Source organism: Balaenoptera musculus, chromosome 20 (genome assembly GCF_009873245.2).
Source record: "Balaenoptera musculus isolate JJ_BM4_2016_0621 chromosome 20, mBalMus1.pri.v3, whole genome shotgun sequence".
Lineage (NCBI taxonomy): Eukaryota > Metazoa > Chordata > Mammalia > Artiodactyla > Balaenopteridae > Balaenoptera > Balaenoptera musculus.
Window position 1 is genome coordinate 36681969 of NC_045804.1, and position 24418 is coordinate 36706386.

The 24418-nt window shown below is 33.8% G+C and overlaps 1 protein-coding gene across 1 annotated transcript in view; it reads right to left on the bottom strand.

The window, feature by feature from the left end:
- The window catches only part of BCAS3 (BCAS3 microtubule associated cell migration factor), a 572763-nt gene that overhangs the window by 406511 nt on the left and 141834 nt on the right, over nucleotides 1-24418 (bottom strand). Inside the window, 2 exon segments of the mRNA XM_036838162.1 lie at nucleotides 7970-8140; nucleotides 18853-18936. Coding sequence (XP_036694057.1) covers nucleotides 7970-8140; nucleotides 18853-18936 — 255 coding nt within the window.

Genomic DNA, 24418 nt, shown 5'->3' on the forward strand with positions numbered 1-24418 from the left:
AACAAACTGAAGAACAAAAGATGATTGATTGATCATCTCAATCAATGCAGAAAAAGAATTTGACAAAATTCAACCACTTTCATGATAAAAACACTCAACAAACTAGGAATACATGGAAACTACCTCAATACAATAAAAGTTACATATGCAGAGTCCAAAGCTAATATTACACACAATGGGCAAGACTGAAAGCTTTTCCTCTAAGATCAGTAAAAAGGCAAGGATGCCAACACTCAGTACTACTATTCAACACAGTACTATAAGGTCTAGCCATAGCAACCAGACCAAAAGGAGGGGAAAAAAAGAAAAAGAAAAGAAATACAAGGCATACAAATTGGAAAAGAAAGAAAATTATCTCTGTAACAGATTTTACAGATTACACACACACATACACACAAAAAAAAATTCAACAAAGTTGCAGGATATAAAATTAACACTCACCATCAGTTTCGTTTCTATATACTAACAAAGACCAAATTAAAAAGGAAATTAAGAAAACAATCCCATTTGCTATATCATCAGATTTATCAACTTTGTTAATCTTTTCAAAGAACCAGTTTTGGATTCTCCCCATCATTTCACTGTTTGTTATTTTGTTGACTCCTAGTAATACTTCTATTATTTACTTCATTTGTCTTGCTTTGGTTATAATTTGCTGTTTTTGAAATCTCTTAATGGAGAGCTAAGATTATTAATTTAGGACCACTTTTCTTTTCTACTATAACCATTTAAAGCTGTAATTTTCCCATTATTCAATAATATAGCTGCAATTATAATTTCTGATATGTTCTATTTCTATGTTCATTGCATTCAAAATATTTTCTAATTTCCTTGAGACTCCTTCATTTCATAATTTCATTCTATTACTGATTTCCATTCTTTAGATTTGCTTTATGGTCAATCATATGGTCTATCTTGGAAAGTGTTCCAGATGTTCTTGAAAACAAACTTACGTTTGTAGGTTTTGGGGGAAGATTTAGGTCATGTTGGTTGACAGTCTTAATCAAGTCTTCTAAATCTTTAAAAATTTTCTGTATAGCTTTTCCATCAATTATTGAAAGCACAGTATTTAAATCTCAAACTGTAAATGTTAGCTAGAATTTCTTCTTTCAATTTGTCAGATTTTGTTTAATGCTTGCTGCACTATGTTATTAGGTGTTTACACATTATTAATTGTTTTATCTACCTATTACATTGACCCTCTTATCATTATGAAACATCCCTCCTTTTCTCTGGCAATATTTCTTGACTTAAAGTCTTTTATCGGATATTAATATAGCCATTCCAATTCTATTATGGTTATTGTTTGCATGGTACATTTCTTCCATCCTTTTACTTCAACCAATTATGTCTTTGAATCTAAAGTGATTCTGGTCTGACAATCACTGTCTTTTAACTTGAGTCCATTTATAGTTAATATAATTACACACATATTTGGATTTAGGTCTGCCATTTTCCATTTATTTTTATGTCTCAGGTGTTTGTTGTTGCTCTGATCCTCTTCCTTTGTGTTAAACAATTATTTTTAATGTTTACTATTTTTATCTTCTGTTAATTCTTTGGATTAATTTCTTAAGTGGTTACTCTACAGGCTATAAGGTGCTGTATAGACAACAAAATTACATGTTAATTCCACACTTAACTGCAATAAATTATAGCTCCTTGCTCCAATATAGCTCCATTTCCTCCCCATTCTGTTGTGCTATTATTATCATGGGAACTATCAACTGAGAAACATCATTATTCCCTAAAACAATCTTCCAATTACATATATGTTGATATGTTTAATGTTGCCCCAAAGGTCTCTGAGACTCTTTTTTTTTTTAACTTTTTATTTTCTATTGGATATAGCAGATTAACAATGTTGTATTAGTTTCAGGTGTACAGCAAAGTGATTCAGTTATACATATACATGTATCTATTACTTTTCAAATTCTTCTCCCGTTTAGGTTGTTACATAATATTAAACAGAGCTCCCTGTGCTATACAGTAGGTCCTTGTTGGTTATCCATATTAAATATAGCAGTGTGTACAGGTCAATCCCAAACTCCCTAACTATCCCTCCCCCCGACACTTCCCCCGTGGTAACCATAAGTTCACCATAAGTTCATTCTCTAAGTCTGCAAGTCTGTGTCTGTTTTGTAAATAAATTCATCTGTATCATTTTTTTTTAGCTTCCACATATAAGCTATATCATATGATGTTTCTCCTTCTCTGACTTACTTCACTCAGTATGACAATTCTGTCCAGTAATGTACTTATTTTCTGGGAAAAAGATTTGCTTATCTCTTCACTTCATCATAGCTGGGAGTCATTCCCCAATTACCACAAAATTCATACACACAAATCACCCCATATAAGTGGATAATGCTTAGTAAATTTATACAGTTGTATAACCATTACCACATTCTAGATTTAGAATACTTCCAACACCCCCAAAATTTCTTCATGATGACTTTAGAACACCAACCACAAGTCCCAGACAATCCCTAGTGTATATTTCATCTCATTTGCCTTTTCTAAAATTTTTCAAAATATTTCAAATAAGTAGAATCATGTGATTTATCTTCCATTTCTTTCTAAATATATAATTTTTTTGTTCAACCATATTGTTTCAGGTATCATTCATTTCTTTGTATTGCTTACGTGTATTCCACTGTATGGAGGGACCACAACATGTGGGTTCACCAAACAATTCTTGGCAATTTGGATTATTTCCAATTGATTGCTATTATGCATAATGCTGTTATGAATATCTGCACACACATCTCTTTTGTGAAACATGTTTTTATTTCTCTTTGGGAGATACCTAGAAGTGGATTTGCTCAGTCATATGGTAAATATATACTGAACTTTTTAAGAAACAGGAAAAACTGTTTTCCAAAGTATAGATACTTTCATATGTCCACCAGTAAAGTATAAGGTTTCATCTCTCCACATCATTTTCAACAGTTTGTACTGTATGTCTTTTCAATGAAGGGCAATCTATTGGAGACAGAAATTAGAATGGTGGTCAACAGGGAGTGTGAGAACAGGGGGATGGGGAGTTACTGTTTAATGGGTACAGATGATGAAAAGTTCTGGACATGGATAATGGCAATGGTTGTACAACACTGTGAATGTACTTAATATCACTGAATTGTAAACTTAAAAATGGCTGAATGGCAAATTTTAAGTTATATATATTTTACCACAAGTGGGGGGAAACATGGGTTATAAATTATTTCTCTCATCTCTCTTTTCCATTCTTCCATTTGACTTTCAAAAATGTTAGGTAAGGAAAACAAGAAAAAGAAAAGAAGTCTTATAGGAGCAGTCTCCAGGAAAGTGTGTTAAACCAAGTCTGCTAAATAACTGATAGATTGCTTTAGGAACTATGGTATATACACAGAGTTGTGCAACCATTATGACAATCAAATTTAGAACACTTTCATCACCCAAAAGAAACTTCATAACCATTAACAGTCACTCCCCACCTGATTCCCTCCAAACTCCAAGCCCTAGGCAACCAATCTATTTTCTCTCTATGTAGATTTCCCTATTCTGGACATTTCATATAAATAGATTCATACAATATGTGTTCTTTTGCGACTGGCTTCTTCCACTAAGCATAAGATTTTCAAGGTTCATTCATTTTGTAGCATGAATCACTACTTCACTTCTTCTTATTGCTAAATAATATTACACTGTATGTATATACCACATTTTATTTAACCATCCATCAATCAGTTGATGTACATTTGGGCTGCTCCTATTTTTTGGCTATTACGAATAATGCTGCTACGAACATTCATGTACAAGTTTTTACATGAAAATATATTTTCATTTCTTTTGGTTATATATCTCCTAAGAGCAAATCTCTTCAGAGATAAATTGCTGAGTCAAATGGTAACTCTTTTCCAAAGCAGCTGTACAATTTTACATTCCCCACCAGCAGTGTACCAGGGCTCTCATTTCTGCTTACTGGCCACTGGCATATCATATTTGGAAAGATGTCTATTCAAATCCTTTGCTCATTTTAAAATAAGGCTATTTATCTTTTTATTATCCAGTTATAGGAGTTCTTTCAATATTCTGGATACACACACAAATGAATGCAAGTAAAACAAATGGTGAGAGCTGAATATGGTCTGTAGCCTAGTTAAAAGTAAAGTGCCATCGTCAATATCCTGGTTTTGATATTTTACAACAGTTACATAAGATGTCACAGTTTAGGGAAAGTATCTGCAACTTACTGTGACTCTACAATTATTTCAAAATTAAAAGTTAAAAATGTAGAGCAGGGACTTCCCCGGTGGTTCAGTGGCTAAGACTCCGCACTCCCAATGCAGGGGGCCTGGGTTTGATGCCTGGTCAGGGAACTAGATCCCACATGCTGCAACTAAAGATCCTGTGTGCCACAACTAAAACAAGATCCCACATGCCGCAACTAATAAAAGATCCCACATGCCACAACTAAAAAGATCCTGCAATGCCACAACTAAAAAGATCCCACATGCCAGGCACAGCCAAATAAATAATAAATAAATAAATATATTCTTTTAAAAGAGTATTAAAAAAATGTAGAGTATACTGCAAGCTTTTTGATTTCTTTCATGCTGATAGGTGACAAGTGGTATCTTAGGGTAGTTTTGTCTTTCTCTTATAACAAGTCAAGTCTAAAGATTTTACACCATTTGTTAAGTATTTTATTTTTTCATTGAAATATTTTGTCCTTTGCCCATTTTTCTATTTTAACTCAATCTTATGATTCCCTTTCCTTTCATATATTATAACCCTATACCTCTCTTTCCAATACAATTAGCATTGAGTACTCTACTTGATGGTACTAATACAGAAGCCATCCAGCAAAAAGGCTCATTAATCTTGGTGAATACCAAAACCTCATGCCACTATATAGGATTCTTTGAACCTTCTCTTTATGAACTTCACAAATATAACAACCAGATACTTTTGTACAGATTCTCTCCACCGCATCATCATCTTGCCTAAAATATCAATACCAAATCAATACCAGCGATATCCCAATACAGTTGTCCTGAGACATGTAATTTTTACTCACTACTTAACTAAACAGGCTAAACCCCCAAGTATATGTAGCAACAACTTGAGTTTATTAAAACAAAGCAAAGCAAGGTGGATACAAGGTGGATAAGGCTTTATCATATGAACAAAAAGATAGACAAAAACCACAGGAACCAACAAATTACTATGAATAACACTTGTATTTGCACTCAGGGCAAGAAATAGCTCTAGTTTATGCTATCATTCTGGAGCGTTTTTCTTTGATTAGAGACTTTGCCACCTTGTTAACTGAAATTATATAAATTTATAAAGGCAAATTATACCGCTTAACTTATCCTAGCCACGAAATGCTTTTAAATAAAACATGAAAGTAACACAGACAAAAATGGACAAAGTCAAGCAAATACATTCCCCTTTGATGCAGGTACCATACGGTGATCCTGTCACCATCAAATCAAACTAATCAACTCAGCATCAGAAAAATGGTGAATCAAATTTTATACACTATCCCTGTAAACATGAAAATGTCTTTATTAAAGGCTCAATGGATTTAAACAGCAAAACTGCACATAATGTCAACTTTAGTTCCTGATATGTAAAGGGACAAGAAGAAACACTACAGCTAAGGTCAAACATCAGTGGGAAAGGGCTAAAAGTGATAAATCCATGACATTAACCACTGCAGTCTTTCTAATACAATCCAGCATAACCTAAAAACAGCTTTGTACTTCAACTGAACTATTTATCAGAGAGAAAAATGTCCTCCTGACAAAAAACAGATTCAATTAATAAAAGAAAAGAAGACAGTATTATATTGAGGAAATCTTATTGATTAAAAAAATATTTATAATTCCTTAAAAATGCACATAGCAACTTATTAATTTCCTGTCTTTTAATAAAATTCTTAAATCAATCAAAATTGCAGAATATGTTATAAGTAGGAATGAAAAGAGATTATGCTCCCAACAAATAATAGAAAAGATAAAACTTTCCAGGTTGAGCAACACTTTCACTTTTTTAACTTTTAAAAGCTAACATTTCTATGATTCTTATTTCCTAATGAACAACTTTACTTGTTTCCAGGGTTAACAATGCACTTATCACAGAAAAATGAACTTTTGTACAATCTACTGTTCACTTCCATATTCCAAATGTGAGAATTCCAATTTAAAGTTATAAAAAGTTAACAAAGAACTAGGGGAAAAAAAACCCCAAACAAACCACATGTGAAAACACAAGACCTAATGCTATGCTTTTCGTATAAATTACTTTAAATTTTTCTTTTTACTCATTCCATAAATTAATGAGTTATAGCTCTATTTCATCAAAAATAATGAGATAACATTTTCAACTTTTAAATTACCACAAATCAGTCTGTCAACAAATGCTAGATGCTTAACAGATTTAAAGCCACTCACCAAACTAGACAGTGTTGAGGAGGGTTGTTACTACTTAGTAAATGTGGGTGGCCTTGGAGGTGAATTAATTAAGAATCAAAGGACAAAAGAAAATATTTTTTACTTTAACACTCATAAAACACTAAGGGTTTATATATTTAATTCCAATTTAAAAAGAGAACATCTGTATGTGTCTATCAACTTGAGCTAATTAACACAACTTAAAAAAAAAAAGTTATTACAGTCAACTGAGAAGTTTCCTAGCACTTCAATAAAACGAGTTTTAAACAGGAATACAAGTCTGTAACATATCTGGTTAACCACAAAGTTAAGATGGGAAAGGCAGAGAATTATATTATTCAGATTTTAAATAAAATATAATAGCCAGATTCAATAACCCAGAAATTCAAAGATTTTTTTGGGTGTTTTAATTGCAGCACAGTCCACATTTTTTTGAAATGCCACTTGATCTTACTATAGGAATTAGTATATGAGTACCAGCCAAATGTAATCTTTCATCAAGATGTAGAACCACATATACTGGAAGCAGATTTTCTCAAAAGAACATGCAATATTTAGGGTTAATATTTTAATGGCTCACATAATTGTGTTCTGAAAATGGAATTAAATTCTATATAAAATTAAAATAATTTCTATTTCCAAATCTTGCTCTACTCCTATCTCATTCTAGTAATCAGGTTTACATTGTGTATTTATAGCAAGGATCACAAACCATGAAAATTACCTTCCTTTCAGAAATGTATTTTAAAATTCATGACTATGATTCAAAAGAAAATACTGTCTATGAATGCATGAGGGAGAAAAACAAAACCCAACTGGTTTCTTTCTAGCAAGACTTACATAAGCATAACGTATTTCTCCATGTTTATAATCACTCCTAAATGTTTCTGAACATAGGCTGTAAAAATCTGTTTTATGTGAAGATATAAGATCTTATAATAAGTTATTACCATTTATATATTCTAATATACTCTTTGAGATTTTTTGTATTTTTTCATATTTATAAGGAAGTATCTGTAATAAAATGTGTAATAAAATTTATTAATATTATTGTCATTTATTACCATCATAATTAGTCATAATTAGTCTAAGTTATAACAAGTGTCATTAAAAAAAAAGAAACAGTACTAAACAGTATAAAAGAGATATATAATTATTTATTTATGGAACAAATGTCCTGATGAAGAGATAGCAAGAGAATTCTATAGAACCTCAATTTTACCTTCCGGTTTGATACATTAACGATGTCTGAAATAATAGGTTTTAACATGTTACTCATCATTTTTTAAATGGGTCTACACCATTTATAGTTTTTATAAAACATTGGCTATATTCCCTGTGTTGTACAATAATTACTCATCATTTTTTGAAAAAAACAAAATTCTAACCTGAGATAACCTTAATTTTCTACAATTCCAAATTAACACATCTCCAAATATATTTTGTATGGTCTTGATCCCAAATGATATTCTTAGTCACTCCATCCTCTGCACAAGGGGAACATTACATGCATCACATGTTCTTACCTGGCCCTCTCCAACTGTCTCAGTGTCGATTACTGTGATGATGCCTGGGACCAGAGGACTCCGCCTTGAATTACTGTGGATGGCAACATCATCTTCTGTCACACCTGAAGGCAGTGTGCCTGTCAGCTGAGTTACCACCTTCCCAACCATTGTCAGGCCAGTTTTCAACGTCTATACAATGAAAGGTAAAATGTATGACTTCACATCAGTATTTGGATTCTAAATAGAAATACATGTTTTGTTAATTCACATTAAATTCTTTATTCTCTAACAAGCTTATATGCAGCAGTGCACTGTCACAGAAATTCAGTCTGATTTTTATACGATCTTAAATTTTAGTTAGAAAATTGCTATTAGCTTGAGTGAATGGTATCAGTAGATTCCCCAAAGCCAGCATGGTGAGAATAAAGCTATAGGTAAATAATTAAAGAGTTTGTTTCACATGAGGATACAATTATACTTTTATTAACAATATTTATTTTCCCCTCTCCTCAATGCGTATAACTTAAAATATGTGAAATATTAAGAAGTAGCAACTATGTGATATTCTATTTTTTAAACAGTATAAATCTAATATTGAGTCAACTTTTTAGCAGGAAAAAGACTGAGATACTGGTAGAATCCATATGTGAAAACAACTTTGATTCCAAATTAAATCTATAATATGATGTTATATAATATTGTACATCAAGATTTGGCATGTAGAAAATACAGTCTCCATCTAAGATACTTTTACTTGATGAATGGAATGTCATATAAAATTAACCAAGAAGGTTCTTTTCTCTCTGATAACAGAAAACAATTTAATGTAATGCTCCTAATATATTATTTCAATTAAAGACAACTTAAGACGTTTCAGAATTACATTTTAGTTCCATTTCATTCAAAACAAAGAGATGAAACTAACTCATGGGCATGTTTTCTTTTATGTGAATCTCATCTGATTATTCTCATAACCATTAACAAACAATCACGTTAAGTAACGGGGTTTTTTCTTCTTGTCCGAAAGGGAGGAAAGTGAAAACAAAGAGAAAATTATGTGATTCATAAACACATTAACATATCTAATCATTAGAGCCAAAATAAGTTGTCTAGATTACATGGACATATCAAAAATTATGTATGATACAATAGACACATATCTTCATACTGTGAGGAAAAGTTTTTATTAAAATACTTCAAATTAGTCTTCAATACCGTGACTTGCTCTTTTTAAAATAATTATGGACCTATATTCTGGCATATGCTATAGCTAAATTTTAAAATGTATATTATATATACAGCATTTCAAATATTAATTTATAACTTGTAGGCAAAAAAGGTTGTTTATAAAGGCTTAAATGTAATTTAAACAACAACCAGATGGAACTAAAAAAAAGGAAACATACATAATATACATATTATTTTACTGTAGCTATGTTCCATGGAAACTTGATTATGAACTCATAAATGGTTAAGGCTCTTTAACAAAAATGATCTGGATAGATCTCCTCAAACACCTCTACTCTTCATAGAAGAGAAAACTGAGGCTACGGGGGTTAAAGAAAACGGCAGCTCAAACAGCCAGCCAATGACAAAGCCAGAACTCAAAACTAGGACTATCTCCAAACCACTATCCAGTATTGCCTTGTAATCTATTCCTGTTACTACCTGTGATCTCACACACTTCATGAATTCAGAACACAAATGCATACTGGGAAGGAAAAATGAAAACCGTGATAGTGTATCCTAATAAATACTTAAATAAAATAACCAGCAAAGCCATTTGCTGAATTCAAGCAAAATGATATAACTTACAGCTGACTGAAACCAAGAAAAAGCCACAAATCAATTGTAACTGTTTTGTTTAGTGCTAAAAACTCAAACTGCAGTGATTATAAAACACATTAGTGCTCCTCAATTAGCAGCCAAACATTTGTTTCAATAATTCACAAGAAATGACTTACACAAAGTCTGTTAGAGTGTTGTCAAGAAAGCCTCTGAAGGACCAACAAAACCAGGCGCCACGGTATATTGATGTCAAAAGTGGGCCAGGAAGCCTGATTAACCTCTGAGATGCTTCAGCTGATGTACTTACTCCATTAATGCTAATGGAGATGCTCCCACTTAAACGGCGCTATCCCTTTATCAAAGGAATGCCTTTCAGGTTTAAAGTCTTTAATTGTTTATCCTCCCTGTTTGCCCTTGAGCTTATTATTTCATGCTCTTATACCAATGAAAAGGAATAAAATTAAAATAACTGGAGCACACAGAAAGTGGAAGTAATGTACCAAAGCAAACCACAAGATAAAGGGAAAAGTTAATAGACGAGAACTAGGAAAAAAACTCCAGAAAGAGGGGAAAAACAGAGTAGTATATTTCAGAGTTAAAGGCTAATATTACAGAAAGAGTTAATGATGCTTCTCACCAAAAAAAAAAAACAAAAACAAAAACTTAGGACTATTGGTTGGGTCTTCTTATCAGTGGACAAAAAATTAAACCCAAAATTTAACAGTCATCAAATCTGTACTTTGTATAGTAAGTAACATGACAGTACTATCTATTATAGCTCATTAACTTTCAAAATAAGGTCTAAGGCAGGGTGTGAGAGAGGGGTGATGGAAGCTTTCTACATTAGTAAAAACCTTTGCCTTTAGAAGAAATTTGTTTCCATGTTAGAGTCATATCAGCGACCACTAGTGTCCTCACAATCTGAAGAATATTACAAGAATATTCACATAACTAATCTGTACTGTAAAGTGCTGAACATAAGACTATAACGAATGTGTCAGATAATCTACTGTGACCAAAAATTCAAATGAGAATGGTTCTTATTCTGTTCTGTTGCAGACAGATTTGCCAAAGGGTCACTAGTCATCTTTAACCTTTCTCAGGCCATATCAGTTGTCCTCCCTATCCATTAGGACTAATGGTGCTGCTTTCACAAAAGCTGTTAGTTGTCATTAAGAAGTTATCAGATAACAGGAGAAAACAGAGGCATTTTTATTAAATCAATTTACAACGCTGGGGTTAAAACACATTAAAAGGAAAAATCAAATAGAGCAGTTATAAGGTAACTAGAATATATGGACCAAGATATAATAAATATTTCAAAATAATCCAGTTTGAACAATTTCAATATTAAACTTCTTCCTTTAACACGAACTCAGAGAATTTTTCACTATTATATTCTTTATAAGGAAAGCCAAATTATTTGGAAAGATGAATTCTAAGTGCTATTTGAAAATCCAGGAAAAAAAAAGATTATTTCCTCTAAGGAGATACAAACACATATACAATTAATGTAATTTATACTTACAATTGTAATGTAAGACATAAAAGAGAATTAAAAATTTAATAATTAATCCTTCTATATAACAAAGTGGTTAACCTATATGAAGCCACATGAGCTGTCGTCAGAGAGAGAACAATATTAATGATTACTCTGTAAAAGGAAGTGTAGCATTCTTTTTTTCTTTCCAAATTCATTATTTCATTTATTCCATTATTGAATTCATTTATTGACTGCTACATATTGGGTTTACAGAAATGAACAAAATATAGTCCCCGACCTCAAGGAATTCACAATCTAGTGGGAGAGACTAATAAATTGACAATCATAAACAGTTATACACACACACATATGTTACCAAACCAAGTTCATCTTGCCCAACACACAGCAAGCCAAAAAGCTGAGACATCGAGGTGTGTAGCAAAGAGAAGTTTTCTTCACAATATAGCCAAGCAAGAAGACAGGAGAACAAATCTCAAATGCACCTCCCTGAAGGCAAGGGGCTCAGGGTATTTATGTGATTAAGAATAAAGAAGCAGGGTGGTCTGAGGTGTGGGGAGTGTGGGAAGCGTGGGGGGAAATGATTGGGAAAAAATGTACAGGCATAACGAAGCTACAGGTCTCTGCACATTCAAAAGGTCATGGAGCAGACCCTTGCACAGGCCCAGGTGAAGGGTAGGTGGCCCCATCCAGACTTTTCTTCTTTTTCAATAAAAGTGTTTCTTTCATTTTTTTTTAACTTTATTTTTTGTATACAGCTGGTTCTTATTAGTTATCTATTTTATACATATTAGTGTATACATGTCAATCCCAATCTCCCAATTCACATCACCACCTCCCCACCCCTACTATCCCCGCTTGGTGTCCATACGTTTTTTCTCTACATCTGTGTCTCTATTTCTGCCTTGCAAACTGGTTCATTTGTACCATTTTTCTAGATTCCACATATATGCATTAATATACGATATTTGTTTTTCTCTTTCTGACTTACTTCACTCTGTATGACAGTCTCTAGATCCATCCACGTCTCTACAAATGACCCAATTTCGCTCCTTTTTATGGCTGAGTAATATTCCATTGTATATATGTACCACATCTTCTTTATCCATTCGTCTGTCGATGGGCATTTAGGTTGCTTCCATGACCTGGCTATTGTAAATAGTGCTGCAGTGAACATTGGGGTGCATGTGTCTTTTTGAATTATGGTTTTCTCTGGGTATATGCCCAGTAGTGGGATTGCGGGGTCATATGGTAATTCTATTTTTAGTTTTTGAAGGAACCTCCATACTGTTCTCCATAGTGGCTGTATCAATTTACATTCCCACCAACAGTGCAAGAGGGTTCCCTTTTCTCCACACCCTCTCCAGCATTTGTTGTTTGTAGATTTTCTGATGATGCCCATTCTAACCGGTGAGAGGTAACACCTCATTGTAGTTCTGATTTGCATTTCTCTAATAATTAGTGATGTTGAGCAGCTTTTCAAGTGCCTCTTGGCCGTCTGTATGTATTCTTTGGAGAAATGTCTATTTAGGTCTTCTGCCCATTTTTTGATTGGGTTGTTTGTTTTTTTAATATTGAGCTGCATGAGCTGTTTACATATTTTAGAGATTAATCCTTTGTCTACTGATTCATTTGCAAATATTTTCTCACATTCTGAGGGTTGTTTTTTCATATTGTTTATAGTTTCCTTTGCTGTGCAAAAACTTTTAAGTTTCATTAGGTCCGTTTGTCCATTTCCATTGTTTATTTTTGTTTTTATTTCCATTACTCGAGGCAGTGGGTCAAAAAAGATCTTCCTGTGATTTATGTCAGAGTGTTCTTCCTATGTTTTCCTCTAAGAGTTTTATAGTGTCCGGTCTTACATTTAGGTCTTTAATCCATTTGGAGTTTATTTTTGTGTATGGTGTTAGGTTAGTGTTCCAATTTCATTCTTTTACATGTAGCTGTCCAGTTTTCCCAGCACCACTTATTGAAGAGACTGTCTTCTCTCTATTGTATATCCTTGCCTCCTTTACTGAAGATAAGGTGACCATACGTGCGTGGGTTTATCTCTGGGCTTTCTATCCTGTTCCATCGATCTGTATTTATGTTTTTATGCCAGTAACATATTGTCTTGCTTACTGTGGCTTTGTAGTATAGTCTGAAGTCAGGGAGTCTTATTCCTCCAGCTCCACTTTTTTCCCTCAAAATTGCTTTGGCTATTCGGGGTCTTTTGTGTCTCCATACAAATTTTAAGATTTTTTGTTCTAGTTCTGTAAAAAATGCCATTGGTAATTTGATAGGGATTGCACTGACTCCGTAGATTGCTTTGGATAGAACAGTCATTTTCACAATATTGATTCTTCCAATCCAAGAACATGGTATATCTCTCCATCTGTTTGTATCATCTTTGATTTCTTTCACCAGTGCCTTATAGTTTTCTGAGTACAGGTCTTTTACCTCCTTAGGTAGGTTTATTCCTAGGTATTTTATTCTTTTTGTTGCAATGGTGAATGGGATTGTTTCCTTAATTTCTCTTTCTGATCTTTCGTTGTCAGTGTATAGGAATGCAAGAGGTCTCTGTGCATTAATTCTGTATCCTGCAACTTTACCAAATTCATTGATTAGCTCTAGTAGTTTTCTGCTGGCATCTTTAGGATTTTCTATGTATAGTATCATGTCATCTGCAAACAGTGACAGTTTTACTTCTTCTTTTCCAATTTGTAGTCCTTTTATTTCTTTTTCTTCTCTAATTGCCATGGCTAGGACTTCCAAAACTATGTTGAATAACAGTGGCAAGAGTGGACATCCTTGTCTTGTTCCTGATCTTAGAGGAAATGCTTTCAGTTTTTCACCATTGAGAATAATGTCTGCTGTGGGTTTGTCGTACATGGCCTTTATTATGTTGAGGTAGGTTCCCTCTGTGCCCACTTTCTGGAGAGTTTTTGTCATAAATAGGTGTTGAACTTTGTCAAAAGCTTTTTCTGCATCTATTGAGATGATCGTATGGCTTTCATTCTTCAATTTGTTAATATGGTGTATCACACTGATTGATTTGAATATATTGAAGAATCCTTGCATCCCTGGGATAAATCCCACTTGACCATGGTGTATGATCCTTTTAATGTGTTGTTGGATTCTGTTTGTTAGTATTTTGTTGAGGATTTTTGCATCTATATTCATCAGTGATATTGGTCTGTAATTTTTTTTGTAGTATCTTTTTCTGGTTTTGGTATCAGGGTGATGGTGGCCTAGTAGAATGAGTTTGGGAGTGTTTTAATAAACGTTTCAAAATAATCCAATTGAACAATTTCAATATTAAACTTCTTCCTTCAACACGACCTCAGAGAGTTTTTCATTTTTATATTCTTTATAAGGAAAGCCAAATTATTTGGAAAGATGAATTTTAAGTGCTATTTGAAAATCCGGGGGGTGGGGCAAAAAAGATTATTTCTTTGAAGGAGATCCAAGCACATATACAATTAATATAATTTATACTTACAATTGTAATGTGAGACATAAAAAATAATTAAAAATTTAATAATTAATCCTTCTATATAACAAAGTGGTTTACCTATATGAAGCCACATGAGAAGCAGTTGTCAGAGACAGAAAAATATTAATGATTACTCTGTCAAAGAAAGTGTAGTATTCTCTTAAGGAGCACATACTACATGGCTTTTTAAATATTCTCCATGTTATATATCTCATGGTAATATATCATATTACCTAGAAATTATTAAAATGGTAAGAAATAATAGGAAGAAATTTTATTTTCTATTTTCAATAATGACAGGCTAGGTAAATCAGATCAATCCTACCAATGAAAACAAGTAGGAAAACCGGGGAGTTTATTTTTCTTTAATTCTGCTTGAAGTTACTGAATATTTAACAAAATAGTGATGAGTTACTAGGTCCAAATCCAAGAGGACAAGAAAATCCAGACATGTGAGCTGGTATTTAGGCCTAGATGCACTGGATGATTCTAGAGGGGGCTTCTAAGAGACTGAGTAGTGCTTTTGATAGACTTGTGGAACTAGGTAGTCATGTTCAAGGGGGTCTACTTTCCCTGCATGCTTTGGGTTGAAACATAAAGGGACATACAATAGAAATAAGAGTGAACCTGTAGTAATCAGGATTTTCCAGCTATTTCAGGTGACCTTTATTTAAATAATTTAAGTAATCTCAATCTGTGAAATTGGATTAAGATGATCCAAGCCTAGAGTGTCACAGAACTCTGGTATCATCTCAAACTCAAATCTGTTTCTACAAATCTTTTTTAAAAATTCTAGCAAACAAGGAGTCAAGACATCATAAATGGGAACTAACAGTAAACAACAAAAACACAACTAAAAGGGAGCCAGATATTGAAATGATCAGAAACAGACCATGTTTACTATGTTTAAATAGTTTGGCAATTTGAGAAAAACTGAATTCTAGAGAACCAGAAGCTATCACTATTTACTAAAATGTTTTATCAATGCATATATGTTCAATTTTATCAAACGCTTTTGGTGCATATATTGAGATAATTTGTATCATTTTCTCCTTTATTCTGCTAATGTGGCAAATTACACTCACTGATTTATTTATTTATTTATTTATTTATTATTATTATTTTTTTGGCTATGTTGGGTCTTCGTTTCTGTGCGAGGGCTTTCTCTAGTTGCGGCAAGTGGGGGCCACTCTTCATCGCGGTGCGCGGGCCTCTCACTATCGTGGTCTCTCTTGTTGTAGAGCACAGGCTCCAGCCGCGCAGGCTCAGTAGTTGTGGCTCACAGGCCTAGCTGCTCCGCGGCATGTGGGATCTTCCCAGACCAGGGCTCGAACCCGTGTCCCCTGCATTAGCAGGCAGAGTCTCAACCACTGCGCCACCAGGGAAGCCCTACACTCACTGATTTTGAGTAGTAAACCAGCCTTAATTGTGGAATTATCCCAAATGGATTATGACACATTACCCCTCTGTGTATTTTTTTTTTCTGCTAGTATTTTGTTTAGGATTTTTCGTATCTATGTTAATGAGTAAGACAGGACTCTAGCTTTCCTTTTTCATAATGCTCTTGTTAAGTTTCAATATCAAGGTGGTCTTAAATCATGAAACAAGATGAGGCATAACCTGACCTTTTTATTCTATAGAAGAGACTTCTTAATATTGCCATTGTTTATTCTTTTTTTTAACTGAATCATAGTTGATTTACAAGATTGTGTCAGTTTCAGGTGTACGGCAAAGTGATTCAGCTACATATTTTTTTCAGACTATTTTCTATTATAGGTTATTACAAGATATTGAATATAGTTCCCTGTGCTATACAGTAAATCCTTATTGTTTATCTATGCCATTGTTTATTCGTAAACATTAGATAGAATTCTCTGGAGAAGGTATCTAGATCTGAAGCTATCTTTGTGAGATTTTTCTTTCCTTAGCAAAGTTTTATATCCACTTAGACAACAAAGTACAGGAATTATAAGTGTACACCATGATAAATTTTCACAAGTGAACATACTAATATAATAGGAGTGTAATCTATAATATAACAGTAAAAATTATAAAATAATATATTTATAACTACACTACTTAATTATGGAAGTCATTTTTATGTTCTTATCATGGAAAACTGGAGCTACTTATATCTCAGAAGGTTAATTTACCCACAAAGTTTCTAATGTCAAATAACTTACTAGGAGAAATTATATTTGGGGGGGAAATCATGCCAACTTTCCAATCTTTCCCATATAAAACAGCCACACCTTGAATGTGAAATGAAGGATTATTCTAGATCTGATAAGATTTTAGGAAAACTATTTGACAGCATTTGCAAAGAAATCTCAAAATATTCATGCTCTCTAACTCAGGAATCCATAGGCACACAGAAGAAGATTATATAAATATAAGAAAAATGTTTTCAAAAGTATTTTGTGACATTTAAGTTAAATATAAGTTAAAAGAGCAGAGTATAATACAGGATTGGACATGTTAAGACTAGCCAGAAATGGGTGACTTCGACATTCATGGCTATATTTTTCCTTCATTTTATAAATTTATAAGCAAGAACATGAATAAGCACTAAAATCAGGCTAAAGTCATTAAACAAAAATTAAACATTAATCACTTTATTCAGGAGTTAATGGCAGAATCTTATCTATTGCCAGAGGTAATAATGAATTGCAATCAACACCAATTCCACTGGTGACCAATGGCCTATTAAGGTGTCATCAGCATAATTTCTTAGAGCTTAAATGTGGAAGACGAGTATGTCCCTCACAGTTCACAGTATTGTGGTGCAGAAACGTGGCAAGTCTGGACTTGCTTTTTTGAAAGCATATTAAGTCTAGCCTCATTCCAGCAAGTCTACTTTCATCTAACAGTTAAACAGCTAAACAGTTACTGAATGATGCAGGTCACTTTCCTTTTATGTAGGCACACAAACACACAATTATAGCAAAGAAGAGCTGAAAAGTTATTCTCTGTCACATAACTGAAAATTATTCAGAACGACAATACAATGAGCTATCCTGACGAAAGTGTGTGACACAGATAAGTTGGACAGGAATCTAATACTTGAGAACTAGATCTCATTGGTAGATTTTGCAGATCTATTATAAATTAGCTAAATAACACTGATGCTGCCTAATTACTCTGCTTCAGATTTCTCTTCACTGAAATAACCATAATTTTTTCACACAGAGGAGAAAAGTAAGCCATTCTTATAAAGATTCTGAAATCTAAAATATATGGGGCTGTAAGCAAAAAGCCATTCAATAATTCCCTTTGAGTGAAAAATATGTAATGCTTCTCTCATCAAACCACATCATGTAAGCATTTGTGATCAGTCTTGAAGTATTTTTGTATTTGTTTTACATAAAACAGTGTGACCTTTGATTCCCTCCCTGTGGTTTGTTTTAAACTGTTGTTCTTTTCTGAATAGTTGTGCTTTCTATTACATGCTGTCATTTAGTTTCACTATGTCATCCCTATTATTAGAATTGTTTTGTTGTATACTTGACAATTCAAAAGAATGGTGATTATAAGGATACCTTATAATCAGCATAAAGTTTACAAGCCATCATCATAATTAACCCTCGCACATACACAAAAAGAACTCACTTGACAAACATGCAGGGGGCAGCTCTGTGACATTAAAGAATCTTTGAATGTGCCAGGGATTTCACTCAAGTTTTGTTAAGGAATAATATTTTTTTTTATGTCAAGATGATTCATAAATGTTCAAAAATGCAAAGGGATGTCAGTATAGGTAGAATGATGCAAATCACACTCACACTCACACACACAAAAAAATCCAGAAGTTACTACTTAAAACATGTAAAGCTTCTTTCCAAAGTAATTAGATTACAGACTTTGACCTAGCTAACAGACTTAAATATTTTAAATTGGATAAATACAAACCTCATAATCATTACAATAAAATATAAAGTATGATTTAGGAACCTTAAGAGATTAAATACCTAATCATTTAGTCACCAGTTCTCTTGAGTGACAAAATAATTCTGACTTACTTAAGTCTGTTCGACCTTTGCAAATGAAAAGGCAAGGGACAATCTCAATGCAATTCAGGAGAGAAACGTGATAATTACTCTGCAAAATCGCACCTCCTAGAGATTACTGGATACTCACTTTAGCAGCACTAATGACTGTGGCAGTATAAGACTGAATGTTGTCCCCACAGGCTCCACCACGGGACTGATGACATCGAATCAACTGGAAAGAGAGAGAATGACCAGAAAGTTATTTCTATTAAACTGTTTAACTCTACAGGCTCTTAAGATAGAGCTTATTTACCATGCAGAATGATGGTGGTGGGTGGGAATGTTTGCATGAGTGTTTTCCAGACAAACAGCTAAAAGCCCTGCTGAGACACTGTTACCCCTTTTTGTAATCTACTGGTGCCACTCAAGCAGTTTCATGCTCAAATACGATTTTTAATTACAAGATGAATAGCCTTTAAGAATTCATAAACTCTGAAATGGTAGGATTTGAGATCTGGCAGGCTTTCCACAAATAAATTTTAGAAACATAATCAAAGGACTTAGCCATGACTTCCTAACATTAAATATTTAACATGCTAACAAATTGGAGGTTTTGTCCTCTTAATTCCTACATAAAGATTGTAAAAGGAAACTTTAAAAAATAGACAAAAGAATGTGCAGTATTTCCATTTTCAATTGTGTTTGTCAGAAAGTGGCACAAATTATGCATAAATCAACTATGACACATAATAGCTGTCCACTTCAGAGGGCTCACCAGTTTCAACATTAGAATGAAAAAGACATGCCCTTATTCATAAATAAATAAATCAAACTGCCAATTTCCAAAGTGAATCACTAGTTTGACATGCATGATTCTCTCATGTGCTGAGCAATTAACCAAGACTAAATTCTCCACTGCTCCTACACTTCCTAACTTTAGTTTAAAGAAAAAATAGAAAGAAAAAGAAAGAAAAGAAGAAAGAAAGAGAAAGAATGAAAGGGAAATATAAAAATCATTAGCCAGATTTTTACACTTAAAAGGCAATAGTAGGGCTTCCCTGGTGGCGCAGTGGTTGAGAATCTGCCTGCTAATGCAGGGCACACGGGTTCGAGCCCTGGTCTGGGAGGATCCCACATGCCGCGGAGCAACTAGGCCCGTGAGCCACAATTACTGAGCCTGCGCGTCTGGAGCCTGTGCTCTGCAACAAGAGAGGCCCCGATAGTGAGAGGCCCGCGCACCGCGATGAAGAGTGTCTCCCGCTTGCCGCAACTAGAGAAAGCCTTCGCACAGAAACGAAGACCCAACACAGCCAAAAATAAATAAATTTAAAAAAAAAAAAAAGGCAATAGTAGACTATTAGAACAGCTCCACATTGTGATATGAATTATTAAAAGCGTTCAGAATTCAGAACAAATCTTCCTCTCCCGAAATATAAAAACAAAAAAAAAATGCTCTATATAATTTAAAACCAGGTCACTTGATAAAGATTAATATGTGAACCTTTTATTCTTTTATTTTAAAATCAAACTTTTCTTTATCACTGATTTGTATTTTTTTTTAAAAATCCCTTAAGACAACAGTGCTGTGGAATTTTCCAAATCGCAGGTGCCTGGCAAATGTAGTTTCACACAAGGGAAAAGAGGGAGCTTGAAAAGTGATCATTTTAGCTAATGAAAAGAATCTCTCTCACTTATTCACCCAGTCACTCATACATTCATTCACAAATACACATTTGAAGAATTATGAAAATTATCCCCTCTGCTGCCTCCTGCAGCATGTGCAAGGAAAGACATATCTTAGAAACACTACCATCTTTTCCCTGCTTCAGGTAATTAAAATAATCAAGGAAAACAAGCAATACTATCACCTTTTCAATTCATCTAAATCTGAGTCAGCATTTCTACATAAACATAACTAAGCCAGAAATTTGTTTAAAACTTAGACTCATTACAAAAGTTATATTTGCATCTCAGTACATCAAAATAAAAGATAAACCAGAAATTTCCGTAGTGCAAAAATCTATCATGCCCAAATCCCAGGAAATATTGGTAAGTGAAAAAAAGCAACGTATAAAAGACCACGTGTATAATGTTATCTTTGGGGAAATAAAGGGAAATATAAATATATATATAACATATGAGAAAATATATAAGCATATAAATAAATATAAAGACAAATGTATACAATTATGTATCAAATGAAAACTGTAACAATGAAGGAAGGCAGAAAAAGAGGGATACAGGACAAACTAACTAAAATAACCTATGAACGCAGTATTTGATTGCATACCTTCAGTTTTGGGCAGTAATGAAAGTAGAGAAAATTGCAAGAAAATCCTGAACTCTTTGTAGTTGGTTTGATTTTTGCAGAGGTATGAGCAAGCAACTCTGTAATTACTTTTTGGCATTATAGGATTGAAGAAATGAAGAAAACGTGCTGATATCATGGTCTCCTATCCAAAACAAAGGACATACAAATAGGAAATGGGGGACAAAAAGAGAGAATCCTGTGGAAATACCAATGTGAACTCTTCATTTCCAAAATGTACATGTGTATATGGGTATACATGGGTGCACAAATATGCATATATGTACATTTGCTTCTTTATGTGTATAATAAGAAGTGTGTGTGGATATATAACATGCATATTTCTGAAGTTTGTCCACTGAAAGAGTCTAGAAGCAAAAATACGCCAGTAACAATGAACACATCTACTGGACAAAAGCTTAGTAACTAATACCATTGCCCATTAAAAAGAAACAGTAAAATCAGAAGAAGATGATTCCAGGGCTGAGACAAGGCAAGTACAAGATGGACCTGGACATATTCTTATGATAGCAAGTAAGGAAATTTTTTTTTTTTTAATTTTGATGAAGCCACAACACAATGTCACAAGAAGCAGACTAAAGGGGCTCTCATCGGTCAACTCTGGCATAATTTGAAAACCAAAATAGTTAAAGACAGAAAAAAATTAAAAACTACTTAAAAAATAGGAATCGTTAACACCTATCAAAACTATAGATACAGGAAGATTTAAAAAGAAGGGAAAGTTCTTGATTATGATAGAAAGCCAAATGCCTACAGGTAAATGTGTAGTGTGAAGTGGAAAACCATTAATATGCAATCCTCATAGTAAAGACTGGTTCAGGCAGGAATCATCAATGGATGCTAAAATTAGGTAGGCTAAGATTTCGATGAAACGCAGGATATAAGCATGCTCTTTCCAAATTATTAGTTACAAGAGGAAAAAATAGTGCTTATTCAGTACAGAAACTGGACAAGACCTTGACAAAATTAGCATCACCAACAAAGGACAGACATATACCATGTGCCTCCAGATGTGACACTGTGAGAAGTCCAGAACAGCACTCATACAATACTGCAGTATTCCAGACAGAAATACGTAACCCGAATATAATCAAGAGAAAACATCAAAACACTGAAAATAAAAAGCATTCTATTAAAAAGAAAAAGGGGTAGATGTAGGGGGCTATAGTCTTCAAAATTACCAATCCTGTAAAAGATAAAGAAAGAAAGGGACACTCCTACAAGATATAATACCTGATCCTAGACTGGATCTGCACTATAGGAAAAAATTTTCTACAAATGATATGATAGGATTAATTGACAAAATTGGAACATGGATGCTATAATAGATAAAAGTAGCTTATCAATATTAAATTGGCAGACTTCCCTGGTGGCGCAGTGGTTAAGAATCCGCCTGCCAATGCAGGGGACACGGGTTCGAGCCCTGGTCCGGGAAGATCTCACATGCCGCGTAGCAACTAAGCCCATGCGCCACAACTACTGAGCCTGCACTCTAGAGCTCGCGAGCCACAACTACTGAGCCCACATGCCACAACTACTGAAGCCCACGTGCCTAGAGCCTGTGCTCTGCAACAAGAGAAGCCACTGCAATGAGAAGCCCGCGCACTGCAACGAAGAGTAGTCCCCGCTCGCAACTAGAGAAAGCCTGCGTGCAGCAACGAAGACCCAACACAGTCAAAAATAAAATAAATAAAATAAATAAATTTTTTAAAAATTAAATTGGCTGATAACTTAAGTATTCTGGGGTAATGTGATATACGCAACTTACTCTGAGATTGTTCAGAGGTCAACCTGAGTAAAGAGTACATGGGTGTACTTTATAACATTTGTACTCTATTCTTGCAGGTTTTCTGCAAGTCTTCCAAATTAAAAGTACACTTAAAAATAGGCACTGAAAAACAAACCCAATCAAGATAATATGGCCTCTTGGTTAAAACTGTAGTCAAAGAGCATTTCACTGAAAGAGATTGTTGCTCCAAAATTTAATTTCTACAGTTCCACACTCAGCCCAAATGCTACTACAATCAGAAACTGTTAATAAATACTAGCTCTTACGTAAATATCATGGAAACACATTTATCTGGAAATATTTCTTCCAAAGGATGGTACAACCATCTGATTAGTAAACTCCTTGTGAATGCCACTACACGTCTTGGTCTCTGTATATAACACTAGATATTACTGACACGTATCTCTACAAAGGCAAAGGCAAGACAAAGGCAAGACAACTGGCACACTTTGATGCTATGCATCTATGAAGGAAGTTTTTTCCATAAGAAAATAATATGTAACTATTTGCATAATACCTACAATTCTAAATGAGTAGTTTCCCACACTTGACAATAAATCTGCAAGAGCCAAGGGACAATGTATATATCTTCCTCTTGGAAGTCTTGGATGTCTCCGGCACTCAAAGAAATTTCCTACAGACGTAATCATTAGAAGATACCATGATGTCAGCACACTGAATTGTATGCCTCTTGTCTTATTTGAAAAGAATGAATTTGAAAAGTGATATACTGGATAATCAAGAGAAAGAAGAGGGTAGAGTATAAATACAGCATTCACTAAAAATGCAAATACCTATATGTAGCGGACAGAATTTTGGAAAAAGCATCAAGGGATTCATCCAGAAAAATAAATTTCTCCAGTAGTTTCTTGATTTTGTGAATTCCAGAGGCTAGAGATATACTGTGGTTTCACCAAATAATTGTTGTACTTACCATATCCAGACTTGTGTCAAGAACTCTTCAATATATATTATTTCATATTATTCTCAATATACAGTAACCATAGAAACAAGCAAAACTGGAACAAAAAAATGATCATCTTCTTTGAAGTCTGTAATATTTTTTTAGATTTCGTTCTATATTCATATGCAGGTCACTAAATGGCATAAAAAGGGATTTGCCCTTTGCTTTCAACTAGACATAAGAAAAGTTTCAATGTATAAATATAATATCTTCATTTACTATGATGACCTTAAGAGATAAGTGAGATTGATAAATAACAACAAATGGCAGTACTCTTGTTTAGATTTAAATGTACACATATAGTTGAAGTCCATTCAATTATTCTATGCCTCAGGTTCCCAACCTACTACTAAAGACAGAAGTCATTCCTGCCTCCTGATTTCTAGCTCCACAGAAACTCCTGTGATGATATCAATGCTGTGATTTAAAGTTAATGGAGTAAAGTTCTCTATATAAAACTAAGCCTAGAAAAGTAAGGCTGAGTCCAAATACTGATCCTGAGCAATAAGATCAGACAACTGGGTGCCCAATTAAAACAAAAACCAAACCAGAGAAAACAAACTAGTAAGTTAAACATTCATTATTGGTTGTTAATTACCTTTGGAAAACTCTTCAACACTTGCTCCATTACA